This window comes from Abrus precatorius, unplaced genomic scaffold (genome assembly GCF_003935025.1).
Source record: "Abrus precatorius isolate BTA unplaced genomic scaffold, Abrus_2018 Scaffold8, whole genome shotgun sequence".
Taxonomy (NCBI): Eukaryota; Viridiplantae; Streptophyta; class Magnoliopsida; order Fabales; family Fabaceae; genus Abrus; species Abrus precatorius.
The window spans coordinates 37,374,745-37,391,232 of NW_020874428.1; the positions used below are offsets into that span (position 1 = coordinate 37,374,745).

At 28.5% G+C, this 16,488-nt stretch overlaps 1 protein-coding gene across 1 annotated transcript; it reads right to left on the minus strand.

The window, feature by feature from the left end:
• Window positions 1-405: 405 nt before the first annotated feature.
• On the minus strand, window positions 406-3,805 carry LOC113846597 (TORTIFOLIA1-like protein 3). The gene is made up of 5 exons (XM_027475049.1): window positions 2,822-3,805; window positions 2,621-2,729; window positions 1,725-2,296; window positions 1,120-1,521; window positions 406-986 (listed from the first exon to the last, which is right to left on the minus strand). The coding sequence occupies exons 1-4, from the start codon at window positions 3,599-3,601 to the stop codon at window positions 1,126-1,128; spliced, it is 1,857 nt and encodes a 618-aa protein (XP_027330850.1). The 5' UTR covers window positions 3,602-3,805; the 3' UTR covers window positions 406-986; window positions 1,120-1,125.
• Between the last annotated feature and the right edge of the window lie 12,683 nt (window positions 3,806-16,488).

Consider the following 16,488-nt stretch of genomic DNA (forward strand, 5'->3'; position numbering starts at 1 on the left):
AGCAAAATGCCCGACATAAGCGAAACAAATAACAAAAAATATAATAAATTCATTTTCTCTTTATAAAAGTAAATACGTGTATGATTTCACCACATTTTTGTAATATTTTTTAAGTTACATCTTTGTCAACTTCAAATCTGTGTTTTATTTAAAAAAGAAAAAAGAAAAAAGCAGCAGCATAAGATTACATATCTTTCATTACTTAGTATAATATATAGAAACTTCTATCAATTGAGAGTGTCTAATCATTAATTAGTACAGCAAAATGAAAATTTTCCTCAAAAGTGAACTTTTAAAAATAGATTACCGTTGGCATTCACAAAAAGGAGCATAATTTATTAAATTATTATTCATTTGCAAATCCAACTATCAAAGCGACAGCCTAGAAAGCACTGGAGATGGGGTTTGTACATAATAATCATATTGTATCATTTTCCTTCGAAATATTTTAGAAGCCGAATCTTGACTGGGTAAAGAAGCTAACAAGAGGCACGGGTGAGAGGGCACAGGAAGAATAACATAGAATATAAGCATTGTTATCCAGCGATGAAATGCCGGGAGCGAAGGCCAGTGTAGCGAGTCTAGTGACCCCTTTACATAAATGGAAAACATTATACAACGCGATACTTGATCATAAATTTATAAAGTAAGCAGCTTGTCACTCCTCTATACATATACAAATTCACCCGTTTTGAGAATAGTGAGGTATTTAGCAGCAAACTCACTCCAATCTGCTGCTCGTGTCCAAGATTTATCATGAAAATGCAAATTAAATTCTGCGCTAAAACGTAGAATGTATGGTCTATAGCCAGCTTCTCGCCTTCTTCACCAGTAACAAGATTACGTGGAATATCTTCGAGTAACACAACAAATTTATATATTCTGATTAAATCCTAGTCACATTTCCCCGGTCAAGGGGTCCTTCCTTCATCGCTGATTGAGAATCGAAAGATCAAACTTACATTCTAGATCATCATGCAGCATATCTGCAAGAGAATAAGAAAAACGGGAAATAAATAAAAGGGCATACGGGTTAGAGTTGCATCAATTGGTATCATTTATCTCCAAATTGCATGCTAATGAGTGAATGCCTTATCTAGACGCATTTAGAAAGCTAACCTGCTTTTAAACTAGCTCCGATGTAGCAAAATCCCTCGAATCAGCATGAATCTCTGCCAGTGGATTAGTGATGAAGCCACCATCAGGCCCATATCTGTTTTTTGACAACCTAGTTTCAGCGTTCCTGTCAGCTTGGTAGTGTATGGCTGCAAATGACGGGGAACCGCCAGATCTAGAGAACCGCGAGATTGAATGCCGGCCCTGTGTTTTTCTCCAGAATTTGGAGCTCAAAAATTCTGCTCCAGGTAGCAAGCAACATGTGTTGTTACCGGGAGCATCGGATTTGGTCATCCTTCCACTTGTTATAGCCAAATCATAAGAGATCTCATCCAATGCCAACTCGAGACCATGTACACGGGTCTCTAAAGAACGCATTCCATTTTGCGAGCTTCCCATGAATTTCTGTAACAATTTGGAGGAGTACGTTGGAGATGTTTGACATTAAATAACTGGCACAAATGCTACATGTACATAAAAAGAAAGGATGAAGTTTAAACACAATGACACTATTAACCAGCCTTCCTTCCGAAAGTTTGCAAACTTAAGCAGCTCAGATAAAAGAGATATTGATTGAAGGTACTTGGCGTTGAGCATTAGGAACAAACCTGCAGAAGATCAAGTAGACTTGACTGTTGCTTCTCAATCTGATGTAGCTGATTACGGATCAGCGATAAATCTTCACTCTCTTTGTCACTCCTATGGAGATCTTTAGTGACTATACTGACGGGACCCGTGTCTTGACTCTCTTCATGATATGGAACCACACGAGATCCAGCTTTGGACCCACCATACTTCTGTATTTTAACATCAGAGTTTTTATTTAGCGGTGCCCGTTTCATTTCTGGCTTTAAAAATCTGCTTTTATCCATTTTGCTTCTTCCCAAAACAGTTCCCTCTCTCTCCTGAAGATCCCCCTTATCAGCCATGGCCGCGGAGGATGCATTAGACATGGCAATTTGAACATCCCAATTCTTATGGTTTAATTTTCTGGAAACAAACGAACTCATTCTCTTGTTACTACTTGAAGCACTTATATTCTTAGCATTGCTAGCAGAAGAACTATCTGCTGGACTGAATCTGCTAAAAGGAGTGGATTTCTTCCGAAAATTGGCCATTACTGAACCAGGACTACATAAATTTTTAGAAACTGGGGGATAGCGCCCATCACTGGCATTCTCTGAGCCAAATGCACAAACCCAAAGAGACGTATGAAAACCAATCGAAGACTTAACAGATTAATCATATACAACCAAACAGAGAAACTGCAAGATAGCCCAAATAAACTTTATTTGACCATAATACTGGATTTATTTAAGATCGAACAATCCCAGGTCGACCATCATCTCTTCTTGTTTTAGCTTTATCTATCATGTTTTCCATTTTAAGGCTCAATAAAGAACATAACACGATCAATGTTTCTATTACTGTAAAGAGATCTAACACTTGCAATCTCAGATTCTTCAATTAAACACTATACAACCAAAATGGCAAAATCAAATACCTTTCGAAGAAGATTGCGATTTAGGAGGTGGCGAAACTTCGTCCGAAACATCAGGAATCTGCTTCCACGCTTCCAACATCTGATTCATAACGTCCCGAACTAACTTTACCTAAAGCAAATAACACCACCACTTTCAAATTACTACATATAAACACCAACAATTTCAGAAAACAATTAAGATAAATCTAAACATCTTCTAACCTTATCAAATCGTCGATTCTCGAAAACTTTCATACACTCAGCCTTGAATTCCGACAAGAAATTCCTCTCCACGTTGGCAAGCACCAATAGCGTCTCCGCCGCAGCCTTCCTTGTCGCCCAGTCATCGCTGCTCAACGACTCCACCAAGCGAGGAACCAAACCCCTCAAAGCCGCGTGGCTCGACGCGCCGCCGGCCTCGATGACGCTTCCGATGAGCGTCAACAGCGCCGGCTTCGCCTTGAACCCGTCGCGCTTCAGAAGCTTCTCGAACCTTGGCAAGAGTTTCGCCAGCCTGGCCGGGTCCGGATCCGGAGCTCCGTCAATCGCTAAAACCAGACAAAGCGCCGCGCCAATCTGAGCATTCTGGTCCTGCTCCGTGAACAGCGCCTCCGTCAACGGCTTCAAAAACGAAGGAAACGGTTGCTTGGTGACGTGGCACGACAATGCCGAAACCGAACTCACGCATGCGGATCGCACCGACGAGTCCGGGTCACGGAGTCGCCGAACAATGCTAGCTAGAATTTTCGAAAGGTAGGGAGAGAGAGCATTGCCGTGCGTCTCGGAGAGTAACCCTAGGAGTTGAACGCATTGCTTCCGAACCGGTGATTTGTCTGATGCATCGGTGGAGTACATGCAGGAGAGGAACACCGGCACGGCGGTTGCGTCGAGGTTCCGAGCGATGGACTCGAGCTCCGTGGCGGCGAGGGATTGCGTGTCGCGGTCGGAGAGTTTGGTCAGGCACGTGAAGACTCTCTGCTTTATGTCCTGCGGTGACGACATTGTGTTTCTGATGATGCCGGAGTTGGCAGCTGCGGTGGCGGAGTGCTTATGGTCGCGGTGTTACTTCCGGCGACATCGCCGGTGAGTCTAGTTCATTGGGTTTTGCGTGGGACTGAAACGAGGGAAGCGGTTTTATGTGCAGTTGCAGGGAGTGAAGATGAAGAGAGAAACGGCGTGTCGTTTTCTTGTTATTTGTGCGAGAAGAGCTGCGGAACCAGAGTGTCGTATAGATGATCGGGACGTGGTTTGGTTTAGTGAGGTGTTTTTGTTTTTTAGTTTTCTTTTATTATTTAACTTCTCCTTTTTTTCACTCTACTCAAGATCAGGTTGGGTTCGCTTTCGTGGTGCTGACTTATGATTACCGAATAAGATATCGAGACATAACTGGAATTGGGAATTCCCAATCTTGTCTTAATTTTTGGTCAAGTCATGGTATTTACGTAAAGTAGGATATATCAGATCAAAAAGTCTGCCAAATTCATTAATTTGATAAATAAAATTATTATATGTTTTTAGTATTTTTTTGCCAATGCTTGTCGAATACACTTGTTTTTAAACTGGAAGAGAGAAAAATAAATAAAATTCCAATGTCATAATTAAAATGTGCATCGTAGCTAATGTAGCGTTGAAGGCATCCGATTTTTACTCAACAGACCATTAAAAAAGGCGATTTGAAAAGTCTTCCACATGTACATCTTAAATGCTCTCACTATGATTATAGTGACCTAACACCCCAATAAAATGGATTCACGAAAAACGTCAATGGCGTAAAGGGAAGAGTGTTATAATCAGGATTGTGTATTCCTGCAGAAAAGGCACATGAGAGGAAATTAATGAGACTTGAAGGAGGGCCTGCTCTGTGAGTGTGAAGAGTGTTTTTGTGTTGCAGGGAATAATCAATCATGCCTTATGAGTGATGACGTTCAGGTCTAACATTGTTATTGAGGTGTCAGATTGTCAGCTGAAGATGTCAGGGCATTATCATTCAACAGTTATTATGCTCTTTTTTTTTTCATTATAAGTATTTTTTATTGAAAATAATTATCTTTAAATTAAAGATCATTCTTTTTCTATGAAATATTTTTTAAAATGTTTTTTATTTTTTATTATCATTTTATACCAAAAAATTAAAATGAATATTTTTTCATAAAATTAATAATTAAAATAATTGATATTTATATTTTGAAGAATTAAAAAAATAATTGACTTTATCTAATTGTATGCTAGTCTTGAGATATAACATGAAATTTTGAACCATGAATCCATCCATAAAACATGACAAGAAATAAACGTTAATTTACATTGTATTTTATCAGAAAGCTAGACGTCTGGCAATAATCCTATGATGGACATGGAGATTAAGGAATTATATGGTCTTTTTAAATGAGAGATTGTTTCTTCATTATGTTCGCATGATGATAGTGGTGAATAATGCCTAACAAAAAGTGTATCATGAAAAGAGAAAGATTTAGTTGACTAATGTACAATGGTGTTCTCCATAGTCTCCTAAGGTGAAAGTGAATGTTAATGGGAGTTGTATTTATAATTTGAATGTAAGGATATGAGTGGAGTAGTCTGTAATGAAGTTGGGCGCTAAAAGTGTAGTTTTTCTAGTAGTGGTAAGTCTGGTGACTCTTTATGGACTGAGTTATTAGCTATTGAAAAAGATTACATCTTTGTTGACAAGAAAAGTTTCACAGAGTTATTTGTAAATCAGACTGTCTAAGAGCGGTGAAAGTAATTCAAGATTTTTAGATAAACAAAAATAATACTCATAAGCATAAGAATAAGAATATTAGTCAAAGAATAAAGATATAAAAATTTAGGATTGGAATATAAACTTTATATGCATTTCTAGGAAATCCAATTCAGTGCATAATTTGGTTACTTTGAGGACTAATCATTTAAGTACAAATATAGTATGGAGGAATCTTCCAAATTTTGTTTTAGTACCTTTAAAAATTAATCTTAGATTATTCTCATAGTTGGTTGGTTTTTCTTCTATTTGTTTAGTTTCTTAATATTAAAAAAAAAGTTAATTTACAATATTTTATTAACACACTTAAATGTTATAAGTTATATATTGTGTATTATATATATATATATATATATATGATAAAAATACCTAAAAAATTAAAAATAAAATTAATATATAAACTATAATTAGTAATATTAAAATAATTATAATTTTATAGATATTTTAACGAGAATCTAAACGGATTCGATTTTTACAGCAAAAATTCAGCCGTTAATAAAAGATTATAATATTTTATAGTTATATCCAGCAGACAGAGATATCGTGACACGCTAATTTTTTCGCAGAAGGGGCAGGAAGGCTACTGAGAATCCAAATTCGAATCTAAACACATAAATTTTCTGCAGATATCAATATTGAATAGAATGTGAATATCGTTGGTGGCATGAAATTGGGATCGATATAGCACCATAGTAGAATTCAGATTAGGGTTAGTGATCTTAATTTCAATATCACACTAATCAAGCCTGTAAAAATATATTTATGAATTTGTACGTATCACAACTAAAACAAAAGAGGGAAATCTGGTTAAACCAATTTAGTCATGAAGGTCGTGGCCATTACTCATTTTCGGTACGGATTGTGAGAAGTGGCAGATGTTAGGACCCATGTCCTTTGTTAGCATAACCACTGTCATAAGTAGGTCGAATTAACCATATCTAATCACAATTGCAGGGAAACATTATACTATATTTTGTGCTTAATTAAGCATTACATAGTTATCAAGGTGCAAAGATGATTCAATGCTGAACCTACTCACATCGTGGGTCTCAACCTCCACACCTACCTATCTTCTTCGTGGATACAACAGTTGTCAAGAACTTCGGCCTAATTCATTGACAGAAAAAACAGACCCATCTCTGAAAAAGATTAGCCCCGTTTGCGTTAGTTGGGAACTATCATATGCTATTCGTCATCTTCTTCGATAAAAAATGGAATTAACGATCTACGTTACAGGAATTCCTCCTTTCAGTTTCGTATTGGATGCCAAAAATTTGTAAATATTTTTAAAAAGGTGAAGGATTTTGTAACACTGGTGTAAAAGAATTCTTATATTTAATTTAAACATTTTATTTAACTTATATTTAATATATTATAATTTATTATTGTTCCTTTTTTAAATAACTTATTAAAATAGTTTTTTTAGTTTACAATAATAAATTTATAATCAATTTTAAAGTATAAATCTTTTATGTAGTAGATCTAATTAGAAGAGCCCATAAATAATTTATAAAAATAATCTATGACTCTTATGATTTTTTTTTATAGAAATAAATTTATTTTGATAAGTTTATTAGTATAACTTATCAAACTAAGTTATTTTTATTTTATTTTAATGAATTTTATGATTGATTTTTTTTACTTAAATTATTATTTAAAAAATTATTAACTATGTAATTAGATGATTTAGATCAACTTTAGATAAACATTCAGAAAAATTATTATAAGATAAAAAAAAAGTACAAAAAATAAATAAGGTCTAGTTTGGATAACTTTTAGGAAAAAAAATTATTAAAAAATTAATATAAAAATTTTAATAAAGCTTTTTTTATTAGTTAAAGACAACTTGTCATTTCCAAATTTAGAAAAGTTAGATAAAAAAGTTTCTTAAAAAATAAAGAATCATATGTTGTTTTTAATTTATAAAAGAAAAATTTTTATTTATTTATTTTTACTAATTTATTTCTCTAATGAGGATTTTTTTTTAAAAAAAATTACCTGATTAATTGGATCTTAATAAAATTGTGTATCCAAACATATTCTAATCGTTAAATAAGTAAATAACTAAGTTATTACCTAAACGCACCATTAGTACTAATTATATGTGTGACAATTTAATTGGGCTCTGTGGAACAAAAAATAGAGAAGTTGGATAGACAAATTCAAGAAATCATTACTTGCCTTAGCTTAAGATGATCATGAAGCTAGATAAGAAAAAATCATTGACTGGAATCCAGTTGGTGAATCATATGAAATTAGTCTCCTAGTTTTAATTTGGGTATGAATGATGATGAAAATTAAACGCATCAATAAACTAAATATCAGTAATATAATATACTTTGTGAAATATATTTAGTGGCGTGAAAACACAGGTTTATAATCATTAGAACAAACCACCTGATTCTCAAAGCATTTGACAAATTTGTTTTCTTCTCTGAAAGCTATGTTCTACCGTATGATGGATACGCTCGTCTAACTTTCAAATAAAAGAACGTATTAAGGTCCATTCACAGCAAAGATCTTGGTACGAGCAATCTTTGGCTAGGCTATAAGTTTGACGGTGTTATTTAGAATGATGCATACAAAATGGAAGGAAAAGGACTAGACTCTTGAATTGGTGAGTAGTCATGGTTTGCATTATTGTCTCTACAGGTACATCTATATTATATCGTACTAAAAAAAACAGCAGAAAATGATTTGGTCGATTTTTGTCTTTATAATTTGTGCCTATAATTGATCTATGCACAGTGTTGCAAGTTTGTCATGGTCCAATATTTCGATGCGCTCTATAATTATACAAACCTCATCCACACATACAGCTTTTGTGTTTCTTAGCAACCGGGGAAAAGGGGGCTTTGCTAACTATTTATTATATTAATACTGGACACTTGTAACAATTATAGTACCCTTAATAAGATTTGCAATAAATTTTATGGACCACTTGTACGTGGGTTTTGTTTTGACGAAATATATTTCATTATAATAAATATTTTATTTTGTCAATAAATATTTACTACTTTATGTACTTGCTATCAATTCTAAAATTGTTATTGATAAAGTTTTAATTTAAATGTACTGTTAATGTAAAATTTTTATGATATAAATAAATTAACTTCTATATTATAAATAAGACTCTAAGGAAGTGTAATACTTGGAAATTTTTTTTTATATTTCCTTACATATATGTTTTAAAATTAAAATTATTGAAAATGATGTATGAATTATATTATCTCTTATTATAATAATTTTACTTTTTACTCATATTTATTAATTATATTCTAAATTTTAGAGATTAAAGAGTTGTTTGAAAAACAAATTTAGAAGTAGGAAAAGCAAAAAGAAAAACAAATTTTATGTTTAAAATTAATATTTTTTTAAAATAAATTATATAAATTAATTTTTTTTTTAAATATATGTATTTATCATCTTAAATAATATATAATTTTTTAATTTAACATTAAAATTATGTTTTCCCCTTCCTTCTTCTCTTAAACATACACTTTCCTTGCTTTATATAATTTTTTAGATTTTTATAAATATTTATTTTTTAAATTTATAAAAAATATATTATTTTATACACTAAATTCATATATTGCTTTCTTATCTTTGTTTTGATTTGATCCTCTAATTTTTTTTTTATTTCAATCTCTTAACTTACAAAAGTATTTCAACACAGAAATATGTTAACTTCATTGAAAATTTATTATTTATAGTTTTCTTTTTTGTAAACCCTAACCACAATTCAATATATTTTGATTATTTTTTTCTATTGTCTTATTTTCTTTTAATTTTTTTCTTTCTTTATATGTTATATTGATGTTTCCACAACTAAGGATGTCAAAACAGACTAGGTGCCTAACTTACTAAAAATGGCAAGTTGAATTAAATATTTTGTACTTATTGGCTTGCGAGAATAGAGTGTCTATCAAATCTATTTTTTTATTTAAAATAATAATAATTTATTAATTAAATTTTAATTATTTTTAATATTTTTTTTCAATTTTGTGTTAATTTTAGGTAGGTTCATCCATTAGCCCATGAGTCCATCCTTAAACAAATTAGGCTATAAAATCTAGTTAATTTTTTAAATAGGATGATGCAAATCAACTCATTTTATGGCAGGTTTTTGACATGGTAAGGTGTGTTAATCTATTTTGACACTCTTATTCATAACTTATTTTTATCCTTTTCTAAACTTCAACAAAATTTTTTTCTTTTTTTTTTTTTTCTTCATCTTATCTATCTTTTTTAAACTTTAACAAAAGAAATTTATTTTTTTAACAAAAATAGCCATTTTGATTGATAAGTTTTACACTGCAAATGTGTGTATATAAAGAGAAGAAAAGAGATTAAACCTTTCACAAAATGTATAATAAATAATTCAATCTAATGAACTCAAATAGATGTCATTATCAGAAAATTGAGACTTCAAAAAAAAGGTATTGAGTTATCTTTATAAGAAACTAAGTTTTTAAAATGAGGATATAAAGGAGTTCAAGATTTTGGGTTAAATAATGTTTCATTGTTTTTTTTTTTTTTTTGAGAAAAAAAGTAAAAGAAAAAAAAAATTGCTGGAGTTTGAAGGAAAAAAAGGTGTAGATCGTGGGTAAAAAGAAGAATAAAAAGAAATAAAGATAATAATTTTTTTTGTTGGAGTTTGAAAAAAAAGAAAAATGAGTAAAAATATATAAATGAAAGATAAGAAGATAAAGACAAATGAGAAGTAAAAGAAACAATTATAAATCTTATTACAATATCAAGTGTTTTTTTTTTTCCAAAATTCATAAGAAAAAAATATACACTTTTATAAGTCAAGAAAATCAAATAAAAAATAACAATAAAAGATAAAAGATCGTACCAAAGCAATATCAAATATTAATGGATCAATTTACTAATTTAACTTATTTTATATTAACTTTTAAATACATATATTTCCATTCATAAATTTTTCCTCGTTACCTTATATAAGTTTTAAAATTTTCATAAAATGTTTATGTTTATGAAATTTATCACACTTAATCTATTATATAAAATACTTTATGTGAAAATTTTGAACAGTTACACGTCTTTTAGTTATGTTTAAATCACGTTTTTTTCTGCTAGAATTTACAAAAGTTTATCAAGGATGTTTGCAGATTGAATTAAATGGATTTTTGAAAAAAAAGTCATTTAATTCAATTATAAAATTATAGTATGATTTAATTTTGATTAGTTTGCAGAAACAATTAAATCCAATCTAACATGGTTGAATTGAAAGCAGTTTGGGTTAGATTGGATAATTTGGTTTTTATAAAATTTAAAATTTATTTAAAAGTGAAAAAGAAATTATTTTATTTTGTCTTCTACATCATTTTAAAATAAAGTTAACATCTATGTTTATTTTTAATATTAGTGTATCTTTTACTCTTCAAATTTGTAACCTACACAAATTTATAAAGATGAGTAGGTTGATCCCAAGGAAACAGTGTCCCATTCACATGGGAATGAAATGAATGACTGAATTTGAAAAAGAAAACAAAGACAGAGATAAGAAACAAACAAAAAAGTGATAAACCCCTCTCCCTCTACCCTATTTTCATATATTCCAATCTCGAACCCATCAAGCCACGTGCAATTTCCCAAGAAGCCAAAGAACGCGTAACATGAAGTGGGAACCAGAATCTGCATTTCCATCCTTTAACTGACTTAGACATTCTTCATGTCAGTCACGGTTTTGTCTCCCATGGGACCCAGATCGTCATATATAATTAACTCCTGTAAATATTCTTCTTTTTTCTTTAAATATTCTAATATTTTTTCCAAACCCTAGAAATATTCTAATTTATAAACTAGAAGAATGTGAAATCACTCCTGAAGATAAGACAATTGAAGCCGATGAAGTCTTTTTTTTCTTATTATTAATTTTTATCAAAACTAGTAAAGCTTTATTCATTCAAGAATTTTTATGTTCTTTAAGAAATGGTATTTTTTTTAAATGTAGTTAATTAATCAAATACTTAGTTACCTATAACTCATATTGACAAGAAACTTGCCCCTTTTCTTCTCTCTATGTTTTAAAGGAGAAAACAATGTAATTATTCTGAGGATTTGTTTCTAATTTTTAAAAGAGTTTTTCTATTTAAACTAGGATGGCAATGGGTAAAGTACCCGATGGGCACCCGCAAAATTTACTCACAATGGGTAGGGTATTTACCCGCTATACGGATACGGGTATGGGTGTGGGTAAAAACCCGCAAATTTTAATGGGGATGGGTGCGGGTATGGGTATCTAAGTACCCACCCCGCCCCATACTCGCAAATATATATATATATATATATATATATATATATATATGCTTGAACTTTATTTTACAATTATGCATTGAATTTTTGTATTATTATATTACTTATGTGAAGTTATATAAGATTAATATAAAAATATATTTAATAATAAAGTAAACCAAAAAATTTATTTTGGTTTATATTTTTAATAGAAAAATTTATTTACTATTTTATATCATTTAATTAGGCTAACACAATTTAATTATTACATAGTTAATATAAGATTGACTTTTTTTAAAATATTATTTATATATGACACACATAAAATATTTTTTACACAAATATTTTTGTTAATAAAATCATATTGATGTTTAAATCATAAAGTGAATGATAAATAATAAATATATTATAAATATTTTATAAATTTTACAATCACCTACTATTACCGTAAACTTATTATTTATTAATAATATTTAAATTTTATTTTTATATTTTAATTTAAAATAATATTTTTCTATGTAACATATGTATTACAAGCACAACTATAATCTATTGAATCTAAATAATATTATTCTTACTATTTATTCACATTCAAAGAAGTTTTTGAAAAGATATAAATATAAAAAATTATTATTAATTTTTATTTGTTAATTTTCTTAAGATAAAAAAATATAATTTTTTTAATATACACGTATATTTCTTTATTATAAAATTTTATTGTAACTATTTATCTTTTATTCAAATTCTTTTTTTTTAAATTTATATACATTATAAATATTTAATTCACTAAAATAATTTTTCAAAAATTTATATTTTTGATAAAATATTTTCATATAGTATATGAGTTAAAAAATACTAGTATTAATATATATATATATATATATATATATTAATTATATTATATTATTTTAATTAAATCTATTATTTTTCTTACAATTTCAAATTCAAAAGTTAAAAAAAATATTTTATGTATCAACTTTCTGTTGTTAGTATTGAACTTCTCTACTCTAACTCTATTCTCATTCTCAATGTCTGTCTCGCTAAAATTTAATAAAACTATGAAATGTTATTCATTAGAGTTAGTTGTTAATGTCGTCACAAGAGGTTACTAAGTGATCCCACACGAAGGGACAACCATTGTACAAATCTATTTCGTTGTCGTTCTGACATTACCAATAATCAAATCTCACACAAGATAGGATTATCACTGACAAATAACTTGTGTATTTAGTTTTGTTTATTGTTTCTAAGAATTTTAGTTTAAAAAATTATTATATTAAGATACATTTAACATTTATGATCTTTGAATATTTGTTTTTTATCTATATTTGTACCTTGTTCGGCAACTACATATTGAATTTTTATATTATTATGCTACTTATGTGAAGTTATATAAACATATTTTTCTTTATAAATATTTTTTCTTAAACAAGCGTGGGTAATAGGTACAAGACGGGTATGCGGGTACCCAGAAGGTACGGGTACGGGGATTAATGTTCATACCCATGCGGGTATGGGGCCGGGTATGGGGATGGGTATTGTAGTACCTTACCCATACCCTACCCATTGCCATCCCTAATTTAAACCTATATTTATCTAACTTTTTTTTTATCTATTAAGTAAAATATTTTAATTAGTAATAGAAGGTAATGACTTCAAAAATGTAGAAAACACTAAAATAGATTGTCCTTCTCAACTACCACTTGAGTGACTACAAATTTATGAAAAAAAATATACTGATAACATATTATTTAATGAACTCTCTTTTATTGGTGAAATTTGTGAGGGATTTACTGATATTATACAAACCTCAACCCCTTAATCAATGAATTTTGTTTAATATAAACAAATTATAATATCAATTTTTTAATTTATATTATATTTTAGTTTAAATAAAGTTTTAATTTCTTAAAAAATAAAGTTTTTTATCTGATTTTTTCTTTTTTATTTTTCTCAATTTAGTCCTTCAATTGTTTTTTATATAGTCCTTCTATTAGTAATTTGTGCATGGGATGTAACATTCACACTTACATTTCCTTTATATATGTAATATCAATTTTAGAAGTTATAATTTTATAACTTAAAAATTTATTTAAAAACATGAAAGATGTGATATTATTATTCAAGTTATGTTTCAATCATATTATACAAGCAAAATCAAATATTATAGAAGTAAATAACAAAATAAATTAACAAATTACTGGTAGAAAGACTAAATAAAAATCAAAAATAAATTTTGAAGGATTAGATTATTTTTTTATTTTTAAAATGATAAACTAAATAAAAAATTTATAAATTTGTAAGAGACTGAAACCTTATTTAAGCCTATTATTTTTTAACTTGATTGCTTATAAAATTTAAAAACAAATATATTCAAACATTACTTAAAACAACGCTGTCCTAAAAACAAATTTCTGGCATCTTTATGCTCTTCGATGTCACATCTGTAAATCACAAGCTTGATTATATAGCAAGATGATGTTGTTTGACTGCAGTTTTTCACAGCTGAATGTGTTCTTTAAAACACATTTGATTAAAATATTTAAAAAATACAACTTTACACGAGAATTTTTTATTTTATTTTTTGCAATAAAAGTTTAAAATATACCACTTCACTTTCACTTAATGTTAACTTGAATTACTTTTATAAAAAAATTTCAAAAGCAATTCCATAAATACTTGTCTTTTATTTATTTTTTGGTCGAACCATAAATACTTGTGTAAACAAATACATGACCATAAAAAACAAAAGACATGAAAGCTTTTTTCTTTTGTCAACAAACAAAACGTGATAGGATTGTTCTTTCCTTTTTTTTTGGGTTGTGAGTCAAACTATCCTCCCTATTTAAAAACACTCATTTTGTTTCTTTTTGGTAAAAAGGAGCCCAATGCTCTCTAATTTACATTCCTTTAAATGTATTCAATCAGCGCAATGCTCTCTTTCCACTTATACGAGATCTTTAGACAAAAGCAGTGTTCGAGATGGGCTACAAGCCCATAACAAAATCTGTATCATTAGCAACAGTCCTGTATTTTATTTTGGTCTAACGTTCTTGTTTGAGTATAGGGGATTGTTTTTGGCTTTTTTTTTAATACTTATTAATTTTTTATGAAATTTTATAATATTCGTAAAAAATAATTAATTATTAATTTTTTTATTTTTGTTTTAAGTTTTAGAATGAATTTAGTCTCTTTTGAACTCTTTATTTTTTTTCTGAAATGATCTCTTTTGAAATTTCACTCTTTATTTTTATCACTATTTTATTTTCTTTCATTGTTCTAGATTTTGTTGATCATTCTGTTCCACCTTTGTAAAATACATTTTAAGTATTATTACTCTCAAAACACTTCTATTATTTTAATCATGCTATAAAAAACAATTTATCATAAAAAGTGAAATTTTCATTAGCCTTCATCAACCTATTAATATTGGTACTCTTCCAAAAATAAGTTTTCAGAAATTAATATATAAAATTATTAACGAGTTACTTTTTTATAAATTAATTTTTGAAATTATTATTTCTAAAAAAGGTTCTTAAAATTCGAATTTTATAATTACATAAATTAAATTATAAAATTCAATTTTTATACTTTTAAAAATTAATTTTCAGAATTATTAACCATTTATTTAATAAGTTTATAAAATTAATATTTTATACTTTCAAAAATAAGGTTTTCAAAATTAAGATTTTACACTTTTGAAAATGTTTTTTTTTAATTATTAACCATTTTTAGAAAAAAATTAATTAATTTTTTTAAAAAGTTAGAGAAAACAAATAATAATAGTAAAGCATAAATAATTCCAATAATCTATCTCTATCGTGCCACTGATCAAATTATGATAATAACTTTTAACCAATAAACTTTTAATCTAAAACAAATATAGGAAACCCAAAATTATATATTCCTGTCTTTTTTTAATTAGAAATAAAGTCAGAGAAAAGGAGAAAATGAAAAATCAAGAAAACAAATTATTCATTCATCTTATTATTATTATTATTATTATTATTATTATTATTATTTACCTTCTCTTACTACTCTCCTTAAAGAAATAACATCTATACTTTTAAAAAATTAGCAAAATATATTAAAAAAACCAAAATATCACTACAAAATAGTAATTGCAGAAATAAAATCTAAAAGAATTTAAGATCTAAATAAATAAATAAATAAATAAACATGCTTGCCTCTGTATTTGTCTTCTTTAAAACCTTCCCATTAACAATTAAGGAGTTTCATTGGTTTTAAAATCAACGAAAAGATAAGAGACGATAAAAAAAAGAAGTGAAAAAAAAAACACTATCACGTTTATTATTAAAAACCATCAAATGGTAATTAATACTATGAGAGAAAAGAATAACAACCCAAAGACAAAAGTGAGAAGTGAAAATCTAAAAACGAAAACCCTTATAATTTAGAAAGGGTGAAGAAAAGAACAGAGGGAAGAGAAAAATAGAAAAATGATGAAAGATTGACGAGAATTGAAACCTTAAAATTTTAGTGATAGTGTAAGAATGAAAAATAAAGGACTTTGCTGTTACTTAGTGCTTAGGAGTTGGATTAGACTAGAACCAATAATAACATATATATAAAGTCATATTTCAGTCAAATTGGATATAGAATAAATTTTTTAGATGAATATAAAAAATAATTAAAAATGGATGATACAATAATTTTTGAAATAATCGGTCACTCAAAAACTTTCACAACATGTTTGTCTAGTGCATATATTCTATTCTTTAAAGTTAAATGCATGTACCATGATTTTCTTTCTATTTGCTGTTAGGTGTATTGAAGGAATAGGGTTGGCACTTTATTTTTTAGATTAGAATGAGAATTTATGAGATGCTACTAAAACTTGCACGACGAT

Coding starts and splice junctions, on each gene's coding strand:
- LOC113846597 (XM_027475049.1), bottom strand. CDS start 3,601: ATGTCGTCACCGCAGGACATAAAGCAGAGAGTCTTCACGTGCCTGACC. Junction 2,730..2,821: donor AGAATCGACGATTTGATAAG/GTTAGAAGATGT, acceptor TATTTGCTTTAG/GTAAAGTTAGTTCGGGACGT. Junction 2,297..2,620: donor ATCGCAATCTTCTTCGAAAG/GTATTTGATTTT, acceptor CATTTGGCTCAG/AGAATGCCAGTGATGGGCGC.